At 40.6% G+C, this 23,914-nt stretch overlaps 1 protein-coding gene across 2 annotated transcripts in view; it reads right to left on the bottom strand.

The window, feature by feature from the left end:
- Positions 1-22,922, bottom strand: part of osbpl9 (oxysterol binding protein-like 9) — an 81,622-nt gene extending 58,700 nt beyond the window's left edge. For both annotated transcript variants that reach the window (XM_034179696.1, XM_034179697.1), the window contains exons 1-3: positions 22,781-22,922; positions 14,823-14,873; positions 4,846-4,924 (exon numbers count right to left, since the gene is read on the bottom strand). In XM_034179696.1, coding sequence (XP_034035587.1) covers positions 4,846-4,924; positions 14,823-14,873; positions 22,781-22,891 — 241 coding nt within the window. In that variant the 5' untranslated portion in view covers positions 22,892-22,922. The remainder of the gene's footprint in view (positions 1-4,845; positions 4,925-14,822; positions 14,874-22,780) is intronic.
- Positions 22,923-23,914: the final 992 nt, after the last annotated feature.

Raw genomic sequence — 23,914 nt, 5'->3', positions numbered from 1 at the left:
TCACTATTTTAAACAAAATGTAACAGGAGGAGTCAGCAATGGCCATTATGACAAACTGAGCAGCAGTTTGTGTTTATTGAAATGTGAGGTAGATTAAACAGCCATTAACAAAATAAATAAAAATAACCATAACATGCACACATTGAAGTTACTTCACATTACTACAGTCATCACTGCAGGTAGCAGGGGAAATGACCAAGTGGTTAGTGTGCTTGGTTTTCAATTCAATTCAATTTAATTAGCTTATAATGCGCCAAATCACAACAAAAGTCATCTCAAGGTGCTTCACACAGAACTCAACATAAAAATTAAATAAATAATTAAAAATGAATTTAAAAAGCCCAAAACAAACAAACAAACAAAAAAAACAAATACATTATAAAATTAAAAAATAAATTAAAAACAGAAGTAAAAGAATAAAACATAAAAAATAAACACTATTCATAAGAAAGAGAATAAAAACAGTTTTAAGTCTTGACTTAAAAATGTCCACGGACTGCGGTTTTACGGTGGAAGGTTACCGGTTCAAACCCCACCTCTGCCACAATTCTCCATGTGATGTGAAGTTGCTTCAGGAAGGGCATCCAGTGTAAAACTTGTGCCAATCATATGCAAATCTACCTTGGATCTGCTGTGGTGATCCCAAGTGAAAACAAGGGAGCAGCTGAAGGGGCTTACTTTTTTTTACAATCATCAACCATCCAGCAAGTATCACTCACATGTGTACAAACAAGAGCATAGACAGGCCCTGCCCACACCATCCTGAATAAAGATATATTTTATTATTCGTCTGTCACTTTGTGGCGTAGCTATAACTTCTTCTGCTACAATTATTTGCTCTTACATGCGTCTTCTTCCCCGTTTTCTGTGGAAACGTTACAGCACCGCATACAGGCCTGGCACATGTACTATAGCATTTTCAGTCCTTTCAGCATTTTCGTGTGGACAAAGATTGGCTGAAGGAAAACCTGCAGTGTCTTGGCCCTTCATGGCACATGATTGCCCACCCTTGGACTAGATGCATATCTGCAATTTATTTTATTGGCCTGATTTGGATTTTTCCTAAAAGGAACACCTTTGGACAAATTAAATTCTAGTTAGGAGATAATGTGACATTCAAAACGATTCAAACAGGCACTAGCCACAGGATGATTATGCAATAGATAAATCATGTTGCATTAAGACAGACTAATACAAGTGCTGTGCCCAAGGTAAAAATCATCTTACTGAGCAGAACAGCATGTGTCTGCAAAACCTGAAGTCTGCCAGACAGTGGTGGATGTTTTCATTCACTATCAAAATTGTCCATGCTCTCAGCCTTCATCAGCATTGGATACAAACAGGAACTTATGGCTTCCCTCCATCATCTAATCCAGATAACTTCCAGGTATCAATCGTGTGAATTACTTGTCAAATGGACACTACTGGGTGATGCTAATGATTAACTGGTGATACATCTGGGGACTAGATGTAGAATGTCCTGGAAATGTAGACTGCTGAAAAAAATGGCAGTGCAGACAAGCAGCAAAAGCCACAGAAAAAAAGAAGAGCAAAAGCATGAGGGGCTCTCAACCTCAGTCTGGGCAGTCTCATCGAGAACGTGATGGAGAGGGAGGAGGAAACAAGAGATCGATGGCTGCTGTAGATAAGAGGAGCAGAGTGAGAGCAAAGAGAAGGGAAGAGGAAAAGGGGGGAGCTAAAAAGCTCTCAGGCAACTCTGATGCACCATTGGGGAAGAGGAGGAGTTGATGAATTATGAATGCTACTCTAAATAGAAAGAACAGATCTGCACTCCAGCGGAGCTCTGTGACAGACCACCTCAGAACTACACTCCATGAGCTGCACTGTGCAGTAAAATGCAAATGCCCTGGCTTAGTCCCATGGGAGTTCAGTTTGTTTAGTGTATACCACACAACCAAGAAGTGTACTGGCTACTGAAAATCTATGGGGCGGGGAAGTATCACAAGACTAAAAATCCAGTCTTAAGATAGTCCCAGTTCCTTTTTTAAAGCAGCAAAAACAATAACTCCTGGACAGCACAAATGTTCTTGTTAGACTTCAACTGCCTCAAAGCGTTAGAGTATACCATATATAAAAAAGAAGAAGAAAGGCTCACTTGTCAACAATAGCATATTCTACCACTCCTTCATCCTATGCATCTTCTTGAGATCTCTGCTAAAAGCTGACACATCCAGGCTCTTGTTTATTACATTTATTCATGCATGAGATGTCAAGGTCCACTGGGTATCTAGGCTAAGATGCTCATCAAATGAAAACATAAAAAAAGTGGCCACGTCTTATTACAAGATTCAGATACTTTTGCAAAACAGAGAAGGAGACAGCAGCTGTGTCACTGGTCATTTTGTGACCTGTAACATAGTCCAGTTGCTCTGGAAAAACTGGAACCATCATTTCGCACAGCCAGTGGACCAGTGTGGACCATTTCACACAGATAAACCGGGGGTTGTACAAGTGTTGTGCATGGATATACAGTATTAGGTCATAACTGTCAGTGCCATTCCTACCAACCAGGTTAGTGCTCTTTCAACTGTGATGCCTTGGCTGTCTCTAATGCCCTGGTCACACGGCACTAACGAAGGACACTGAAGCCAAAACGAAACAAGGAATCTGGACTTACGTTGACTTTCGGAGACATCGTTTAACCATCGTCCAGCTTCGTTCCTGTAGCTGGTGCTTCGTCAGAATTTTCAAATTGTTGACAAATGTGAATGAATCCTGATGACAACCTCAATTCCTCCATATTCCGTTTTGCTTTCTGTCTTGATGGTTCCTCATCGTTTGCGTAGTTCCTGTGCAGTCAGCGTTCCGTTTGATTGTCGTCCAACCTCCCAAGTCCGACGTCTTGCACGAACATTGACGATATCTCAATGGATCAATAACTAAAGCTCAGATGAGCTGAACGTGACTCGTCCGTGTGTGAGATGAAAAGCAACATTTTTATACAGAAACAATAATGGCAAGAAAGTTTGAACAACTAGTTTAACTATTTATGCACGTTGCAGCCTTCTCTGGCTGGAACGGGTGTATGCGTGCAGTGAAGACAAACCTGCTGTCAAGACAAACAGATCTCACACCTGCAGGTGCCGTGGACACCACAGGCTGACTACAGAAATGATCACAGGCGGGTGCTCGGTCTGATACCCGCTGTCTGGACTCGCAGGCTTTTCGGTGATGGGAGAAGTGCAGGCTCATTCATCCACTTTTTCCTCGATGATTTGTGACTTTTTTTTTTCCTTTGTTCGGCTATCACCGTGTGCCGCGTGACCGGGCCCTAAGGTTTGTTTATGCAGGCTATACACCATGTCTGATGGGCGTTTCTCTTATGACCTACATGAATGAAGGTTTCTGAAAACCTTCTCTGAAATATGGATTACATAACTGTATATAATATACATACATCTGTTCTGTTTGATCTACAAAAGGTCAGAAATGCATACACAGCTCACATGATTTAAGTAAGACAAAAACATCCAACTTAACATTTAGCAAGAAACAACCTTATGAGATTGTGCATGCAATTATTCATACAATGATGTCTGCAAAACAAACTGTTAGTATTCCATTATCATTAAGTATAAGTAGAAATTCTACAACAGACTGCAGCAGCAACAGGGATGAAACAAGCAGCAGGACGAGCGAATATTTTCTAAATAACAGACGCTACAACCGACTGATAAGGGACACTGTACACTCTTCATATTTAATTCCTCAGAAGATGCAACTAGAACACACTAATTAGAGCTGGCCTTAAACCCGAGTAACAAACCAAAACAGTCAACACCCTACCATACATACTACAAGATGGACATAAAAAATGGCACCTTTCAACCTCACAGGCTGATCCTTTACCCAGGTCTGGTATGCATGCGGATCGAGACATGCATGGTTGTCTCCTTACCCTTACGTTTGTAGAACCACAGCATACAGCTTCGGAACACAGACATGGGAGAGGGCATGGAGGAGGTAAAAGGGGTGGGGAGCCCATGGAATTTGGCTGGTGACCCTCAAGAAGGAGGCAGAGGGGGATCTGGTAGTAAAGTGTGAAGGATTGGTGTGGGCACAATGGAAACAAATGGACAAATGGACAGAGGGGTGAAAGAAAAGTGGCGAACGGTAGTTAAAGACCTGGTGGAGAGCGAGGGGGGCTCTGCAGTGTACCGGACAGCTCCCTGTCAAAAAGAGGAAAATGTTTGGCAGGATGGGAGGGGCTGGAAAACAATGCTGTAGCTAGGAGCCAATCCCGTCTCTGTGGAAAGCCTGGCTGTTAGATAGCGAGCGGCGACCGTGTAGTGATGGGTGAACAGCAACAGCGAGCAGAGGAGGCCTGAGCTCAGCTTCCAGCTCAGCCGTATTCCTTTATTATTATTCCCAGAGGTGCATAAGCAGAGATCTTCATCCTCAGCCCAGAGGGGAGGACCAAAAAAAAAAAAAAAAAAAAAATCCTTTACTGCCCTTTTAAAATTCTAGAAAAATCTGTGCAGCCTGCACTGAGTCAAATATTTATCTATAGAAAAGCAGGTCAGTCCAACTTGAAAGAGCTTTCAGATGACGAGAAGGCAGGAAGAAACAGAATGCGCACAACTTGCCTGGACAGTGTGGTGATGTGTGCATGCGTTCCCGGATATTAGGACAACCCGCAGCGGGGAGGGGGACGAGACACAGACAGAGAGAGAGAGACAGAGAGAGAGACAGAGAGACAGAGAGAGAGAGAGAGAGAGAGAGAGAGAGAGGGAGAGAATGAATTAAGGAGGAGGCATGGATGTAAACTATCACAGAAAAAGAAACCAAACATGTTAGCACAGAGGGAAAGGAGGGAATACTCACCCTGGAAATGGAAAGTCTTCTGGTCCACAGTGATGGTGAATGTGCTGTCGTCCTCGTCATCAATGCCAATCACAGCTCCCTGGGAAACAAAGACGAATGACATTAAATGACAGATAGCGGAAAAGGCAGGACATCACACACACCAGGACAACTCTGTCCAGTTTTAATTTCTCCCTTTCTTCCTCTACTGAGCATAGTGTCAATTACCCATGATCCATCTCACTGCCTCAACCTTTCCTCTTTAAATGCTCCATCTCCAATTGCCACATCAGAATAATCTCCCCCTCTTTCGCTATTTCTGCTTAATTCTTTCACACACACAGAGAAAGTGCGGTGTTTTGGAACGCTGGAGAGAAAGTGGAATCTGGGAGAGAGAGAGAGAGAGAGAGAGAGAGAGAGAGAGAGAGAGAGAGAGAGAGAGAGAGAGAGAGAGAGAGAGAGACTGGGGACCAGTAGTGGGGAACAGGAGGAAAAAGAACTGCAGTGAAGCAACTTGCTAGTGAGTTGGAGCATTAGCGCCTAGAAACAAAAGCCAGGGTGTGTGACTCGGACCTGCCTCACAAAGCAAACCTGCAGTGCAAACAGTCAAAAACAACTGAAGCCAGGCATAACAGTTTGTATTTGTTGTTTTGAATATATATATTTATATAGATTCTTTATTGTTATAGTATAAGGGGTTGGTATTTGTAAGCTTTACTTCTGCCTACACCCTTTCGGCCACATGGTTATGCTGTTAAGTTGTTCATTTTATGAATTTGTTATTGTTGATCTGTACACCGAATAAAAAAATCATTAATTCAACACAAGAGCTCTGCAATACATCAATTTCATGAGACATGACTTTTGTTTTGAATATCAGAGGAACTGATTACACCCAATTACACCCAAAGAATCTATGCTGCATGTGAGTAAGTTCCTGTTATTTCGTTCCTCCTTTATACACACAGGGAACAATTCCAACACTGTGCTTACCACACACTTTTCAAGAGTCATCTTTGCTTCATAATTTGACTGTTGGACTCAGTTACACTTTTTCCAGCAAAGGCCTCGCTCTCACTGCCTCCGATGTGCTTACCGAGTCTGCGGGCTCCGTAAGAACCGCAGCGGGCCGCTCACACCGCTCTCCCTGTCTGCTGTGCAGAGCTGCGGCCCACTCCGGCAACAAGTCCAGAGACTGCTCGAACATTTCTAAATGAGCGGGAATGGAGACCCCTTTGTTTTGATGCAGAGCGCACCGGCAGCCCGCAAGGCTAGACGTGGAAAAATCCGCAGCGCCGCAGGGTCTCGGTAACCGCAGAGCTCTGTGGCCACTGATAGAGGTTTGTATCTTTTTAATGACTTGGATTCTCTACGGGGCCCGCATCCATACCCCACAACAGTAACACCAGAGGCAGTGTGAGCGAGGGGTAATGTATCAGGAAGTAACTAATGCATAAGGTACCTTTATAAATCCTTATATAACAAGTATAATAATTTGTGTAACCTGCATTGACGACCCAACCTCCAACTTGTGCAAGATATGATCTACAGGAGCAAGTCTGATCAGAAATAATGAACTCTGGAGTCCTCGCATACATACAGTATCACGTCTACACCCTTGTGCTACAACCCTTGTGTAGAACTGAAATACAACAAATACTGAACAATTCCAAGGTTTTGGTAAGGTGACCTTATGTACAAAGTTTCACCTTGAGATATGAAGTCTTTGTCAAGATTACATGTACACAGTTTCCAAGACTTCAGAGTACACAAAACTGAAACCTGCCCAATGTTGAACTTGTCTAAGGTCTTAGTGAGATTACCTTTTTTTTTTAAACCAAGTTTCACCTTGATACAAAAGGTTTTGGCCAAGATATCATGTATACATTTGAACAGACCCCACAGGCCATCAGACGTAAAAAATTGAAAAGACACAATGAGAAATATCACTGCACAGTGCCACTTGCTAAATAATAGAGGACCCTGCATAAAACTGCAACAGATCATGGCTCATTGCTAGTTTAGATGAGCCTAAATCAGATGGATCCAAGATGTGTTGAATTCAATGTTACATAAAATCAGAATTGAACAAGAACATAAATACAATTCAGTGTTACTTGTAGTATTTTAGACAGTTATAGGATAACTTTTGAAAAAAAAAAATACTATTTGCATTAAAACAATGTTGGCAATTACACTGAGTGGTCTGCTCATCTCTGATGAATGCTTCATTTATGAGATTTTTTTATTCATTATTGTTAATAATAGTTTAAGACACTCAACAGAACAATATAATAAAAATTCAGAAAAACAACAACAGAAAACCTTAGTATGTGAAATGTGGCCAGCTTGGATTTTTTTTTTGTAACATACAGTTTAATCCAGCTCGTTTCAGAAAACAGCTCTGGTTAGTTCAACATGAATGTAAGCACAAAGGAAATTGTTCCTGTATTAATATAATAATACAGGCACAACATGTCAGTAACTACCCTACATAATTTTACAGTTTAGGAAAATGCAGTTTTTTGAGTTATAGAGTTCTAGTGAAAGTGTCCTATGGATAAAATGCATTTCCCTTCCAGCAATTATTAGGAAACAAAATCTCTCTCATACCACATGACTGTCAAAGGTGAATAAAGTGATAAGTGACTTGATTGTTTTCCTTATCTTTTATTCTAACAAGTTAATTTGAATGAAGTTGTTATTTTCCCATCATACAGTGGTGGGTATAGATGATAGTGTTTGGATTTTAATAATATGACTAAAGCAGTGAGCAGAAGAAAAAACATCCTTAAAAAGATTACTTTTACAAATACTGATTTCCATGATCAATTAATGTGGGCATTTTGTGTGTATGCATGTAAAATGTTCAGTTTATAAATTGATATCATATAATTTGGGAATTTAAAAAGTCCTTACAATTCCTCTGGAGAAAGTGTCGTGTTCAAAAGTCTTGTTTAATCTCACGTGCAGTCCAAATCAAATATTTTCAATTTACACCAATATAAAGACAAGCAGACACTGATATTAAAGGATTCTGAAAGAAAAAACTGCAATTTTTGCTTCACAAACAAGATATAATACCATCAGCATATTTCTCAATTTTGTTAATCAATTAAATGATAAATCAATGCATAATTCCACCACTGGGCAAATCCATCATTACAAGTTTTAGGGTTTTGTAACAAGTTGCTGCACAGCTCCAACTGCATTAATTATTAGGTTTCGAGTTTCCTGACTAGCTATACCTGGCCCTTACTTGATATGGCAATATTGTCAATTTAGTGTTGTGTTTTTTGTTTTGTTTTTCTGTGATGCAGTGCAACTTTAGAGTGTGACTAATATTACTAGATTTGGACATGCACAAAATCTAGTTAGTTTTGATCCAAAATTGTCTTTAAACTACTGCAAGTAAAAAAAAAAAAAAAGTATTTAACACAATAAAATTTAAGAAAATATCCTTTATTTTTTCTAGCAATTACAAAACACAACATACTTACAACATACAGTCCACAAGCCCTCACTTTGCATGTCAATGCTTTCAGGTTGGATCAGTAAGGATAGTATGAGTTCTAAATTATATGGAATCACAAATATACGGCAGAGCTTTTACGTTGCAAAAGAACAAAAAGGGGAAATTTCAGTGTTTGTGATGACATTTAAGTGGCGCATATTTGTGCAAGTCAAATAAGAAATATGAGAGGCCTTTGGAATCAATTCTATCATTTTCAGTAACTCTTGGGTCTTTAAAAAAACAAAAAACAACAACAACAACAAAAAAAAGATGCCATTTAAAGAGCCTCCATAGAATATTTTTATTTTTGGTCCATGTCCACCTTTTGACGGATTTGCTCACCTCCAACAGCTAAAAGTATACTTGCTAAACCAGAGAGCAACAAATTAAAGTATGAGTCACCGCAGATCACAATAGAGAAAATTTGAATTTTTTTTCCTGATGGCTTAGAGTCAGCCTGAGTTTAAGCACTCTGTCACTTTGGACAAACTGCTTAGTTTCAGTAAATTGTAACTTTTTCAGCACTTCTGTAGCTTCTTGCAGGAAGATACTGGAAATGGTAATATTTGCTGCCATCTAGTGGATATCATCAACAGTCAACAGTGGATATAAAAACTGAAAGCACAACACAAAGGCTAAATTTAAAAAAACAGGTGACAAACAAAATCGAAAGCACAAGTGTATTTATTGAGACATAGAACGCAAAGAAAGAGGCTAAAATGGCTGCAAGAAAATGCAGGTACCTGTCGAACACGGAAAATAGAACAGACACTAGTTTAGCCAAATTGTCCTTTAACTCACAACTGGTACAGAAGGCCCACCAAGTCAAACTGTCACCCCAACAAATCTGATGAAATGGATGATACTGCACACTAGGGATGAGAATTGAGACCCGGTTCTAACCTGTTCTACATTTTTCTAATCAATCTGAATTGCATACCTCAGTTGTTATCAATTCTTCTCATCAATGAGTGGCATGTTTTTCCTGACAGTTCTTGCATTACAAAACCTCATGCACCATGCTACCAGACATGAGGTCATGACACCAAATTCTGTGTCCAGCAACAATGATATGGGTGCAGCAACACTGAAAACGTGGAGGCTTAAATCTTTGGGAGGTGATGGTCTAGTGGTTAAGTGTTGGGCTTGAGACCAGAGGATCCTCAGTTCAAACCCAAGCCTAACTGGAAAAATCACTAAGGGCCCTTGAGCAAGGTCCTTTATCCCCAAGTTGCTCCCGGTGTGTATTGAGGGCCTTGCATGACAACACCGTGACATTGGTGTGTGAGTGTGTCTGTGTGAATGCGAGGCATCGCTGTAAAGCACTTTGAGCTTCTGATTCAGATGGGGGGGGGGGGGGGGGGGGGGGGGGGCAGTTCTAAGAAAAAAAAGACATTCTCTGGCTGAAACGGCTCATTAAGAAGGTGGGCTCTGTGGTTGGACTCTGGAGAAGGTGGTGGAGCACAGGACGCTCTCCAAGATCAGGGCGATCCTGTCCAATCAGAACCACCCACTGAACTCAGTCTTCTCTCACCAGAGAAGCACCATGACCAACAGATTCCTCTCAGTGAGGTGCTCCACTGAGAGATTGCAGAACTCGTTTGTCCCTCATGCTATCAGGCTGCATAATGCAGCCACTTCAGCCAGGAGCAGGAGATGTGAGCCGGAAATATCGTAAATATCCCATGTAGTGCATTAAACTCCTCCTACTTTTTTACTTGAATTTTATTGTGCTGTATTATTTATCGTTACTTCTATGTGCACTTTTAATGTGTGTGTTTTATTTGTGTGAATGGGCGTAACAGACCACCACATAATTTCCTTCGGGATTAATAAAGTATCTATCTCTCTCAGGTCGAAGACCTGCCCCTGTTCTGCACAATAACTGGTCAAATTCATAGTTTAGAAATCACTCTGTCCTGATTACATTAAAGGCAATCACATATTTTAACATAATTACAAGTTGAAATGACTCAATTAAAAAAATGATATAAAGTTTATGTCACAGAAATCCTACTTTACAATCACACTGCAGTCATTATTATCTCCGGTTGCATTTATAATAACCATTTGTATTTATTTACAGTATCTGTTTTTCTGGTTGAAATAAGATATGAATCTTTTATTTGTCTAAAAATAAATGTCCAAGGTTCCTTATGTTAAACAAGAAATCATCTAATCTGAAATAACAGGTAAGTTATGTTTTTAATTTACAGATGAAGAAAGGTTTCAAAGAAAATTTTTTTTTTGCTATTTTAATTACAAGTGTTCTAAACTTTTTTTTTTTTTACAGTAATCAGAAATTAATTTTGAGGTAAAAAAAAAATTTGCAAGGATTTTCTTCAGAAAACTGCTGTGTGTAAAATCGCAGTTCTGGTACACGTTTCTGCCACTGATCTGTATATATAACAGTGTTTTATACAGATCAGTGGTTTCTGCACTGCAGTCTTCCATGTTTTGGCCTGACGCTTCGTTTCTATTGGACAGCGTGAAGCTATGTCACAACGCAGAGCAGCCAAAGTTGGACTGGGTTGAACTTTGCCCACGGCAGCCTGACGACAAGCGGCAATGCGCGCTCCCGGCGAAGCGTCGGTTTTAGCTTGGTTTTTGACAACGTTTGGTGTCACATCAAGGACGCGGCGCGTCTCATTGAAAATAATGCTTTTTAGACCGATTTGTGATGCCTCTGCCACGGCTGACGCCTCCAGCGTGAAAGCCCCTTTAATACACTGAGAAAGAACTAGTGATACATGGACTGACCCAAAATCAGTGCCTGAGTCAGAAATATTTTTGATAGTCAGGTAATTTGCAGGCAAATTCATAAAAAAAAAAAAAAAAATAAGCAAATTAGTCAAGTATTCAGATTTGCAATATTCAGATTTAAAAAGACTTGTTTGTAGTTTTTTGAAATAGCATAAAAGATTTTACCCATTGGCTTTCGGATATGCCTAACATGGTTGTTCTTGTTAGGAGTTTCTAAATGTTTGTGAAAGCACAGGAGTGGTGGCCAAGTGGCTAGTGCACTTGATTTCAGGGTGGAAGGTTCACAGTTCAAATCCCACCCCTGTCACATTTCTCCATATAATGTAGAGTTGCATCAGGAAGGGCATCTGCCAATTCAACATGAAGATCCAGCTCAGATTTGCTGTGGTGGCCCCGAGTGAAAACAAGGGAGTAGCCGATAGAACTTACTTACATGGATAATAAACAGTTTATCAATTCATTACCTTGTTTGAAATCATTTCTTCTATTGATGCTTATGATGATGATGATTTAAGAAAACACCACATAATTAGCTAACTATTGTGTCAAGTCAGCCTAAAAATGTTTTTGCAATATCATAAAAGTTGTTAAAAGTTAAAAAATTGGGTATGTTTAATTCCTAATTGATCTAACCTAGGGCAGCACAGTGGCTTAGTGGTTAGCACTGCTGCCTCACAGCAAGGAGGTCACGGGTTCAATTCCCACCTGTGGCCTTTCTGTGTGGAGTTTGCATGTTCTCCCCGTGTTTGCATGGGTTTCCTTCCACATCCAAAGACATGCGGGTTAGGTGGATTGGAATCTTTAAAATTGTCAGTAGGTGTGCGAGTGGGTGTGAATGTGTTTGTTTGTCCCTGTGACAGACTGGCGTCCTGTCCTGGGTGTACCCGGCCTTGCACTCTATGACTGCTGGGATAGGCTCCAGCCCCCCGCGATCCGTAATTGGACTGAGCGGTTGAAGATGAGTGTGTGTGAGATATAACCTATATAATTATACAATCAGCTTAAAAATATATGCCAGTGTGACAATTTATTGAGTAGGTCTAAAACTAATAAAATATGTTTGTGTAGAGAAAATAAACTCAGATCAGTTAGAAAAAAACTAAAACATATTGGCTCAGTACAACTGCAATCATACTCAAACTGCCCAAAAAAGCTTGCACAGAAAGTTACCTTAATTTTTCATACTCAATCAAGTCTTTACTTTTTAGAGTGCAGGCTGCCTCACAAGTTGTTGCTGTACTCTTTGGCCACTTTGCGGTTGTTCACGTGTTTTGTGCATGCTGTCAGACCATACGGAGCCGCAGTGCCACTGGGGCGGACCTCCCGAAGCGGCAGAGGAGTTTCCCCAGTCACTGCCAGACTGAGCGGCAGCCACTATGCTGCTCGGGTCCCATTTGAAATGCGCACCACATGGCGCATGCCTACACATCCCCGCCTTCACCAGCACATGGTCGTCCGTCCACACCTTTCCCTGCAGCTTTTTTATGGCACGGCTGACCTGCTTCCAGACGCCTTTGGGGTCAGACCGGAAAGCCCGCACAAAGTGTGGTTTTGGCACCATATTCACAGTGCAAGTTTGATGACTCCACCTTTGATGCGTGGCTTCGAGTTCTGCCACTTCACCGACAGGTGCACCATGTCCTGAATGTCTTCAGACGTGCACTGCGTGTCACTGCCAGAGACCTTTCCGCAGTGGTTTCCGCTCCTGCATGGCCCTGCAGTCTCCCTCTGCCACACGCGCAAGAGGATCTCGCATGTGGCCTTTAGGCAGCCCAACTGACAGAAATCCATCATAGCGATGGAGAACTTTAATCCCTGAAATCTTTCTGTTTCACCCCACTAAGAAGCTGTATAACTGGCATAAGGATAACTGGCAAACTGGCAATGCAACATTTGCTCTGTTATAAAAGATAAGCCTTTTAAGACAAAAAGGTATTTTGTTAATAGTTTTTAAATTGTTAAAATTTAACTATTTAAATTTAAATATCTTCCACATTTAATTTTACAATAACCGTTAACCGTTATTGCGAAATTAAAGTTGGCAAACATCTCAGGCAATCAACAAGAATTTGTATTCATTTCTCAAAATACACTCAAAAATATAAACGCAACACTTTTGGTTTTGTTCCCATTTTGTATGAGATGAACTCAAAGATCTAAAACTTTTTCCACATACACAATATCACCATTTCCCTCAAATATTGTTCATAAACCAGTCTAAATCTGTGATAGTGAGCACTTCTCCTTTGCTGAGATAATTCAACCCACCTGACAGGTGTGCCATGTCAAGATGCTGATTAGACACCATGATTAGTGCACAGGTGTGCCTTAGACTGTCCACAATAAAAGGCCACTCTGAAAGGTGCAGTTTTGTTTTATTGGGGGGGATACCAGTCAGTATCTGGTGTGACCACCATTTGCCTCATGCAGTGCAACACATCTCCTTCGCATAGAGTTGATCAGGTTGTCAATTGTGGCCTGTGGAATGTTGGTCCACTCCTCTTCAATGGTTGTGCGAAGTTGCTGGATATTGGCAGGAACTGGTACACGCTGTCGTATACGCCGGTCCAGAGCATCCCAAACATGCTCAATGGGTGACATGTCCGGTGAGTATGCCGGCCATGCAACAACTGGGACATTTTCAGCTTCCAAGAATTGTGTACAGATCCTTGCAACATGGGGCCGTGCATTATCCTGCTGCAACATGAGGTGATGTTCTTGGATGTATGGCACAACAATGGGCCTCAGGATCTCGTCACGGTATCTCTGTGCATTCAAAATGCCATCAATAAAATGCACCTGTGTTCTTCGTCCATAACAGACGCCTGCCCATACCATAACCCCACTGCCACCATGGGCCACTCGATCCACAACATTGACACGACGCCACACACGCTGTCTGCCATCTGCCCTGAACAGTGTGAACCAGGATTAATCCGTGACGAGAACACCTCTCTAACGTGCCAAACGCCAGCGAATGTGAGCATTTGCCCACTCAAGTCGGTTACGACGACGAACTGGAGTCAGGTCGAGACCCCGATGAGGACAACAAGCATGCAGATGAGCTTCCCTGAGACGGTTTCTGACAGTTTGTGCAGAAATTCTTTGGTTATGCAAACTGATTGTTTCAGCAGCTGTCCGAGTGGCTGGTCTCAGATGATCTTGGAGGTGAACATGCTGGATGTGGAGGTCTGGGGCTGGTGTGGTTACACGTGGTCTGCGGCTGTGAGGCTGGTTGGATGTACTGCCAAATTCTCTGAAGCGCCTTTGGAGACGGCTTATGGTAGAAAAATGAACATTCAATACACAAGCAACAGCTCTGGTTGACATTCCTGCTGTCAGCATGCCAACTGCATGCTCCCTCAAATCTTGCGACATCTGTGGCATTGTGCTGTGTGATAAAACTGCACCTTTCCGGATGGCCTTTTATTGTGGGCAGTCTAAGGCACACCTGTGCACTAATCATGGTGTCTAATCAGCATCTTGATATGGCACACCTGTGAGGTGGGATGGATTATCTCAGCAAAGGAGAAGTGCTCACTATCACAGATTTAGACTGGTTTGTGAACGATATTTGAGGGAAATGGTGATATTGTGTATGTGGAAAAAGTTTTAGATCTTTGAGTTCATCTCATACAAAATGGGAGCAAAACCAAAAGTGTTGCGTTTATATTTTGTTGAGTGTAAATTGTTTGCATGGGTCCCACTTTCAAAAACTTACCCGCAGTCTCACACAGCCTCTTCTGGATCCTCGCATCATCTTGTCTTTTGACTGCAAGACAGTACAAGTACAAAATCATCAGTATATGCAAAATATGAGCAACATTTATCCCTTAAATTATGCTACAATGTGTGAGCTAATTTAATTCAGGATAACTTCCATACACATCTGCAGTTATCCCATTTAAGGATCATCATCCTACTGATGTCTGTATGTAAAGAATAATTAAATCAAAAGTGAGGGCCATAGCTTGAACAAGGTTACCAAATATACACACAAGTATCTTTTAATAGAGGTGTTGCAACATCATATCAGGTTATGATTTAAGGGTCAAATCCTAAGTTGTTTGTGCGCATGTGCACACATGCCCTTTACATTCAATTGCATCTAAAACAATTTTTGCAGCAAAAAAAAAAAAAAAAAAAAAAAGCTTAAATTTGTTTCAACACCAGGATGCTGATATACTGTGGAGAGATGGGTGTCAAGAGATTTTTTTATAGTAGTGCAGGGATGAGGTAAACAAGGCAAGTATTTTATTCAGATACAGCGGGTAAAATAAGTCTTGAACACGTCACCATTTTTTTCTCAGTGAACGTATTTCTAAAAGGTGCTACTGACATGAAACTGTCACCAGATGTTGGTAACAACCCAAGTAATCCACACATACAAAGAAATCAAACCATAGATGTCCATAAATTATGTGCAATAATATGAAATGCACATAAAAAAAGTATTGAACACTTCAAGAAAGAGAGGTGCAAAAAGACACCTCCCTTTCCAGATGAAAGCTATCAGAAATTAGAACACAGTCCTGCCCCTTTAGTGCAGCAGATAACAAAATATTTACAGAGGAACCCTGCAAATGGTGACAGAAGCACCAAAGTCGGTACAAATACGCCATATACATTGCTCCTTTGTTAAAAGAAAAAGAAAGAAAAAACCCCGATTGACTTTTCAATAGGCAGCCAGGTAGGGGTCAACTGAACAATTACACAGGTTTCAAAATTAAAAGATGTTCCAAATCAGTGCAAATTAATAACAGCTAGTTCAGTCCCAACTGATGGCCTATAAAAAGGTTTATCATTACCAAGGTGTCACAAGAAACATCTCATGATGGGTAAAAGTAAACAGCTCTCTCAAGATCTTCACAACCTCAGTATGTTTTGCACCAATGATGGTACTGGTTACAGAAGGATTTCTAAACTTCTGAATGCTTCAGTCAGCACTGTTGGGCCATAATCTGAAAGTGGGAAGAACATAATTTCACCATGAACCAGGCACGACCAGGTGATCCTCGCAACAGAGGACTGAAAAGAATTATCAGAAGAGTTGTCGAAGAGCCAAGGACCACTTCAGAAATAACTGGAATTAGCAGGTATAATTGTTTTAAAGCAAACAATAAGTAATGCACTCAACCACCACGGCCTGTGTGCACGCTCACCAGGCAAGACTCCACTGCCAAAGAATAAGCATGTTGAAACCTGTGGATACTAGGAGAGTATAGTCTGCTCAGATAAAACTAAAATTGAACTCTGGATGCCGTAATACACACCATAAAGAGCACTGTACATCACCATACCAACAGTGAAGTTTGGAGGTGGGAACATCATGCAGTGAGGCCGTTTTTCAACATACGGCACTGGTAAACTTAAAGGGAGGATGAATGTAAAAATGTACAGAGACATTCTTGATGAAAATGACAAGGGTGGTCATTTCAGCAAGACAATGATCCCAAACATACAACCACGGAAACTCTCAGGTGGATTCAGAGAATGAAAATAAAGCTGCTAGAATGGCTCAGCCAATCTCCTGACTGGAATCCAATAGAAAATCTATGGAAAAAACTAAAGATGAGAGTTGACAGAAGAGGTCCACAGAAGTTTCATGATTTGAAGACATTTGTTTTGGTTTCTTTGCATCTATGGATTACTTGATTGTACGAGGGTAGGCTGAAAGGTTCTAAGGCTCACTATAATGCAGTTAATGCATTACTCCTTCATGGGGAGCCTTAGAACTTTTCAGCCTACCCTCGTAATCTGGTGAAAATGACAAAAAGCCTGTAAACCAATAAAGAAAGCTATTTTAGTAGCATTTTCTTTTACCACACAAAAATAATATTACAGAAACATTGTTGACATTGTCAGGTTTGAATAATGTGAGCATATACGTCCATAATGGTCTGTTTCTGAACATGTTGGTAGGGATTGGTATTGATAAGATTTAATTGATATCATTGATTCCGCTTATCGATCCCCTTATCAATTGCCCTCTGCGAATTTTCTGTGTACTAAAAATTGGCTTTATAGGTTTTCTATGTCAGCAACATTTTAGTGAGTCTTAAGCCTGGTTCACACGACAGGATTTTAAAATTATCTGTAGGTTTCAAAAACCTGAGAGACCACACACGTGAAGATAAAAAAATCATGGATCTAACAGGTTTGGTTGTACAGTGTGTGGTGTTCAGCCACACGGTAATAACAACACCACACACGAACAGATTTCACACACGAACATTTACAGTTCAGACAGGAAATCTCGCAAAATCTCTCAAGATTAAATGTGACTTCAGAGTAAACAAACGGAGGTACTTTGTGGACTATTTAAAACAGAGGGAAAAAACGATACAAAAAGAAAAAGAAAAGGTGTTCTTTAAAGGAGTGGAGACAGCGTGACCACCGGACTTTCTAGCAAGTCAGAACAGCTGTTTTGATTTTATTTTCCACTCCGTGCGTCCGTCACCTCGCTTTCTGATTGGCTGCACGTCACATTCAGCAGGTTGCGCGCTCGTTTTGGTCGGAGGACACCACACACACAGCGATATCGGGCCAAAAAATCCAACATGTTGAATATCCCCGATATGCGATCGGAGCACTCCTGACACCCTTCCGAGCAGATAAGAGCACTCTTAACACACCACACACGACAGGAATATCTGATAAGATTATCTTTAGCATCATCACGATTGTCGGGGCATCCTTAAGAATGTCGGAAGGGGAAGATCGGGTCCGATATCAGCCTAATTATCCTGCTGTGTGAACCCGGCTTTAAACTAAATAAATATGAAACTGGTCACTGGATCTTTGATCTCTGGACATAAATGGAAACAAAATCTGTAGTTTTTGTCAAAAGCATTTCCTTTCGGAAATTAATGGCATAGATATCAATCCATACCTCTGAGCAGAGCTCATTACATTGATGCTGGCTGTGCTGCACGTCAGCATCAATGTAATTCATAAAGAACGCAAGGCGTCCCATTTTAGGAGGAAAAAACATTTTGGTCAATTGTAGTTTATTGTTTGTATTACAACCTTTGGGAAGAGGTGTCATTTGATTTAAAACGGCGATTCGCTTGGAAGTTATTAATTCAGGCCGGACTCTAACTTGACTTGGCAGAGAGCGGCGCAGCATTTGGAGCTGTGCGAATGGAACGGAGGACGATTCTTGTTTCTTGCCTGCAACAAGACAAGAGTTAGTGACTTTAATCAACACAAAAGTGATTTATGATCTTTAAATGGCTTTGAGAGGGGTTAAGAAGCGGACTTGCCGCTTCTGAAAAGCGGCAAAGCAAAGAACGAATGAAGCAGTGGATTGGAGCACTGCTTCATTGGATCAAGCTTCAAGAAGAGTCGCGCTGCAGAAGTGGTTGATTACAGACCCGCTGCAGGGTCTGCAATCAACATAGAGAAATTATCATTTTCCTGACAAACACCCTCAAAAACAACAACTGCTCTAAGGGAACCATTAAGCAAAAAGGCTATTGATGTCGATAGATCCAATCATTTAACGATTCTTGAAAAGAACCGGTTCTTGATACCCATCTCTACATGTCGGTCATAATCCATGGGAAGCTTCTTGTGGTGCTTCATGAGGTGAAAGAGGTCACTCGGTTTTGGCAGGGAAAGCGAGGTATCTCGAGCATAGCAAACCTCCAGGTAGAGATGTCCTACCACTGCCAGGCAGCATTTTGTAGTGAAAAATACACAATTTGGGGTGTTCTGACGTCAGGGGTATGTACAAGGGGTTAGACTAGATTATTTGATCAATGATTTGCATTTTCTTGTTCGTAATGACAGTCTCAACTTTAAGGGGTATTTCAAATATTTGTGCTAACACCAACCCCTACCATTATGGACAAAAAAAACTCACATTATTTAAACCTCACAATAGCTACAATGTTCCTGTAATATTATTTTTGTGTGCGATGAAAAAAATATGCAGCAAAAATAGCTTTCTTTATTGGTTTACAGGCTCTTTATCATTGCCAGACAGCATTTTGGAGTAAAAAAATGTATGTTTGGGGATTTTGACTTCAGGGGTCATGTACAGTGGGGTTAGACTAGATCATTTGGTCAATGATATGCATTTTCTTTTTCATAATAACTGTCCACAGATTTTAAGGGGGTAATACACCGCAACATTTAATTTTGCAAAACAGTACCGCTCCCTATTGAAATGAGCACTCTCACTTTGTAATCATACATGGTCCCCTTTCACAATGGACATCACATGTGAATGGTTTATCAAGAAAAAGGGTTTGGATTGTGGAAACTACAGAGGGATCAAGCTGATGTTTGGTTTCATGTCAGACTGAGGAACAACTAATACAGCGCTTGTACAGAGATGATTCATGAAGGAAGAAAAACTAAAAACCTCGCATATGGTACCTATTACAAGGAAACACCTCATTTTGAGTTGTATGAAGGAGAAAGGAGCACTAGATATGTCTGTGCAGTCCCCGCCATAGTACTAAAGTCCAATTTATTTTTAGAAAGTGGCTATTTGTACTTAGCTGTATTAATAAATCCAAGTTCTAGTTGCACGTAATGCAGCCTTGTTATGGCTAGGGGCTATTGTTATGGGTTAGGATTTAACGTAGCTTAGGGATCTACTTTAGTCTGGCGGCTAAGGGACAAATTTTAGGGGAATCATGCACTTTTATACAAAAGTGCCAAAACATTATCAGAGGTACTTTATGGTGTCCTGAAGTATATAAGATTGGGAGACATTGAATCCATAAACGTCTACACTCTAAAAACTTGGGTTTAAGAGAATAACCATTTTCAGCCTTCTACAGTATATAATTCATGACAAACTCTTATCCAAATGTCTTTTTAAGTTCATAATATAAACTTGAAGGTTATGAAAAATGTATTAAGGTTAAGTAGGGATGCTTCGAATGTACTTCAGTGTGCTTACACTCTTTGAAAAAGCGTTAATCTAGGGAAAGTGACTAAATATTGTCTAACTCATTGTGAATATCAATATACCTATGCAGTATAGCTGTTTGCGAGCATAGGGCAAAGGAAAGATGCTACTCATGCACTCTAACATATTTACACTCTAAAATAACAGTGTTTGAACGTAAAGAAATGCTTTTTTATTAATTACAAGAAATCAATTTTGTTTTTATGGCCATAACCATTATTATTATTATTGTTGTTGTTGTTATTATTTTATGTTATTAGTATTAAGAAGATTATCACCATATTTTTTTAATTGAAAACATTGTAAATACCTGGTTGGCAAACTTCCTAGATATGCACAAATGTTTCATGAATATTTTTAATGAACTACGCTCTACAGCTTTCATGCTAGGAAGATCACAGTGACCTAATTTTATGTCTCAGAGGTAGAGGCCTGTTAAAGATCCCTACAGGCCTGAAATGAGTCCTGTACCTCTTTCCATTTTGAAACATACAACCCTGCTAATGTATAAGGATGTACGACGACGTATGACGCCGCACAACGGACGATACATGATCACATAAGCTCAGTACAGCTTTGCACTAGTTGCAGTAGCCATTCTCTACAGCTTAATATCCAATCTTGATCACTGGCCCCCTAGATAATAACCATATGATCGTATTGTCATATGAATAGCAAAATATACACTGTATTATAACCATGCAAACACCCTTTAAAAAAAAAAAGCAGGATACAGGGCTAAAATCAAATGTCTCCCGCTTTGACATGACTTAATATAACCTAAAGAGTCCCTGGACAAAGTTTGGCACTTTTGTAAAAAAGTGCATGATTCCCCTAAAATTTGTCCCTTAGCCGCCAGACTAAAGTAGATCCCTAAGCTACGTTAAATCCTAACCCATAACAATAGCCCCTAGCCATAACAAGGCTGCATTAACTGCTGGACTATTTATCAATAGCAAATACATGTACAAGCGCAGCCTTATGATCACGTGACATTGACTGACCAATGAGTAGGGTTGCCAACCGTCCCTTGAAAAACGGAATCGTCCCTTATTTGGAAATAAAAGTGTGCGTTCCGTATTGACCTGAAACGGGACGCAGTTTGTCCCGTATTTCTGTGAGAATCAAAAAGTCTGTAAAATGTCAATGGAATTGACTGGCGCTTTATATGGAAACTTACGGTAAATTTGATGCCAGCCTCTCTCCTGCTTTTCACCAATGAGCTGACAGACACGAGTTGACAATACAGAATCACTCTTATCTCATTGGTCGAGGGACATCTGCTCGCAAGAAGATACCAACGTCATGAGCCGACGACGGTCGCTGGACGACAATAACAAATCAGCATGGCTGATATCGATACAGACACTGACACTGGCACTGCAGATATGCCTACGGACAGCAATGTCTGTAACGTTGTTACTACTCCTCCTAAAAAAAAAAAAAAAAAGAATGCAAAAATACAGGGGAGAATGAGAAAAGGAAAATGGCTGGGTGGAAAAGGTGCGCGACAACAGTATTGTTTACTTTTCAGACTTTATTTTTTGCACTTTTTATTACACTAAATGTGTAAATGTGCACTGTTACATTGTTTTGGATGATGCAAATTTTCTATTGTTTTTTTTTTTTGTTAATTTATACAATTTTAAGTTAAGCAATAGCACTACAGAGATTTATTTTTAAAGAAGACAGAATGCTCATATTGAAATTGTGAGTGAAAATTTATTTTGCACTAAAAATAAATGGCTAAATAATAATTTGTTTTCCACATGTTCATATCAGAACAAATGCATGTATGCAGCTACCTAAATTCAGGGTCAAGTCAACAGTCAAATGGTTAAAAATCGTTTCACACAGACGCTGGGAAGGGTGAAGGCAATGGTCAGTCGGCCGGTCGGCCCTGGCAGTGATGTGTCCCTTATTTATTTTTCAGAGAGTTGGCAACCCTACCAATGAGAGAGGCATCAGACAAAAATAAAATAAGTGTTAAATTCAAAAACACTTCTGGTCTGAAGAGCAGATTTTTAAGGGCACGAAAGGCATTGTAAATCAACCACAGTTGAAATGTAGAGTGTAAATTCAACACTGACGCCACAGAAATGCATTACTTAACAGGTATCTAAAAAAAAAAAACTTATTTTATATATTTATCTTTTTAATTTAATAATTTAGCCTTAAACTGCAGGAAAATCATGCTATGAATGCCCAGACTTTTCGAGAAGAAAATTAGTCGAGTAGTCCGGTGCTGGCTGTAGTTGATTTGCCAATCCTATCAAAACCCCTATGCAACAAGATATATTTGTTTGTACAGCTTACGCTACTGTAAGAAAACATAAACAGTTGCCTAAAACGGTTAAACTGTGTAAATACTGTGGAGTTCATGTCGACATGACTAATTTAGCAAACTAACTCTAGCAGCTACAGTTTTCTGGTTATTGGGCGTATTCAGGTAGGAAAAGATGAAGAAACATCGCAGATAATCACATACTAGTTTTCAACTAGTTTTAGCTTCCACAGCTAGCTGTATCGGAAAAGTTGAGAAAATCCGGCCACGCGATTCGTCAGTCGGTCACCGCAGAGTCCTGTGATTGGTCAGATTTAGCGTCAATCAACGAAAAAGCGTAGCCAGCTGAAACTCCTAACAAACACAAGGCCCGCGAGCCCAGATGGCTTTGACAAACAGCGATATGTTCTTTAAACTAACCTGTTGAACAGTTGAGATTATGAATGTCAAACCACGGAAGCGAACGTACCGTGTAGTATGAGAGTAAGCCGGCATTGTAGTCCAAAACAAACCAGCGGTACTGCCAACCTTTCATGACGTTAGTCCACTTGCTTAGTGGGCCCTCCATGATGGACGCCATCTTTACACTGGGCTCCAGCGAGGGGCGTGGTCGGATAGCCAATGTTACGGACCGAGAATACCCCGTACCAGATTTGTATATTCGCTTTCTGCGCATGCGTAACAAACTGTTCCGTACCGAGTTAACCCTGTTTGCAAACCAAAATCAGGCTTTAATGTGAATACGTTCTGATCTTATGACGACGTCACCACGCTTCTTTGTCTGATATTATTGTTTCTTCGATTTATGTTAAAAACGTTCCGAGCCCAGTGGCGCCCTCCGGTGGCGGTCCTCAACATCTACCTCACTTACGGGAAAAGTTCCGAATCCTCTGTCCAATTTAAAATAAGCAGCTAAATACATACATAAACCACGAAAGAATTACTGGCTGAGTTGACTTAACAATGCCAGTATGAGAATGAGGAATTACAGCCTCTGGACAGACTGTGTGGAGAAAACATCTCACTATAATCTGATAAAGACTTTCTGTTTCACCAGGTTTTGTTTGTTGGAGTTGTTTCACAAGGAAATTAATTGTTTTTAATCATGCCAGCTCACCAACACAAAGAGAATAATGAAAAATAAAAATATACGAGTGATGGTGAGTCTGCATTAACCATTAACAACGTATCGGCAATGACACGTGTCTGTGGTTCCTAGAATCGTAGAATCATGAGGTCACTGGACAGAGGTGTTTGGCGATGTCAATATGTTTGCAGACAAACAGAGGTCCAAGTCTTTTGGGTCCGGGTGCTGCCCGGCTGGCTGTATGGTTGTGAGACTTGGACACGAACCAGTGACCTAAGGTGGCAACTGGATGTCTGTGGTATGAGATCTCTTCGAAGGATCCTTGGGCACTGCTGGGACGACTTTGTATCAAACGAGCAGTAAGAGAGACTAGGATGAGGAGTATCACTTGCTTTGTGAGGGAGTGTCAGCTACAACATTTGGCCATGTGAACCGTTTCTCTGTGCATGATTCAACATGCAGGTGCCTTGAGTGTTGAGGAACCCAGTCGCTGGAGGAGGCCAAGAGGATGCCTCT

This window comes from Thalassophryne amazonica, chromosome 10 (genome assembly GCF_902500255.1).
Source record: "Thalassophryne amazonica chromosome 10, fThaAma1.1, whole genome shotgun sequence".
Lineage (NCBI taxonomy): Eukaryota > Metazoa > Chordata > Actinopteri > Batrachoidiformes > Batrachoididae > Thalassophryne > Thalassophryne amazonica.
This window is presented reverse-complemented; position numbering and strand designations above follow the sequence as displayed.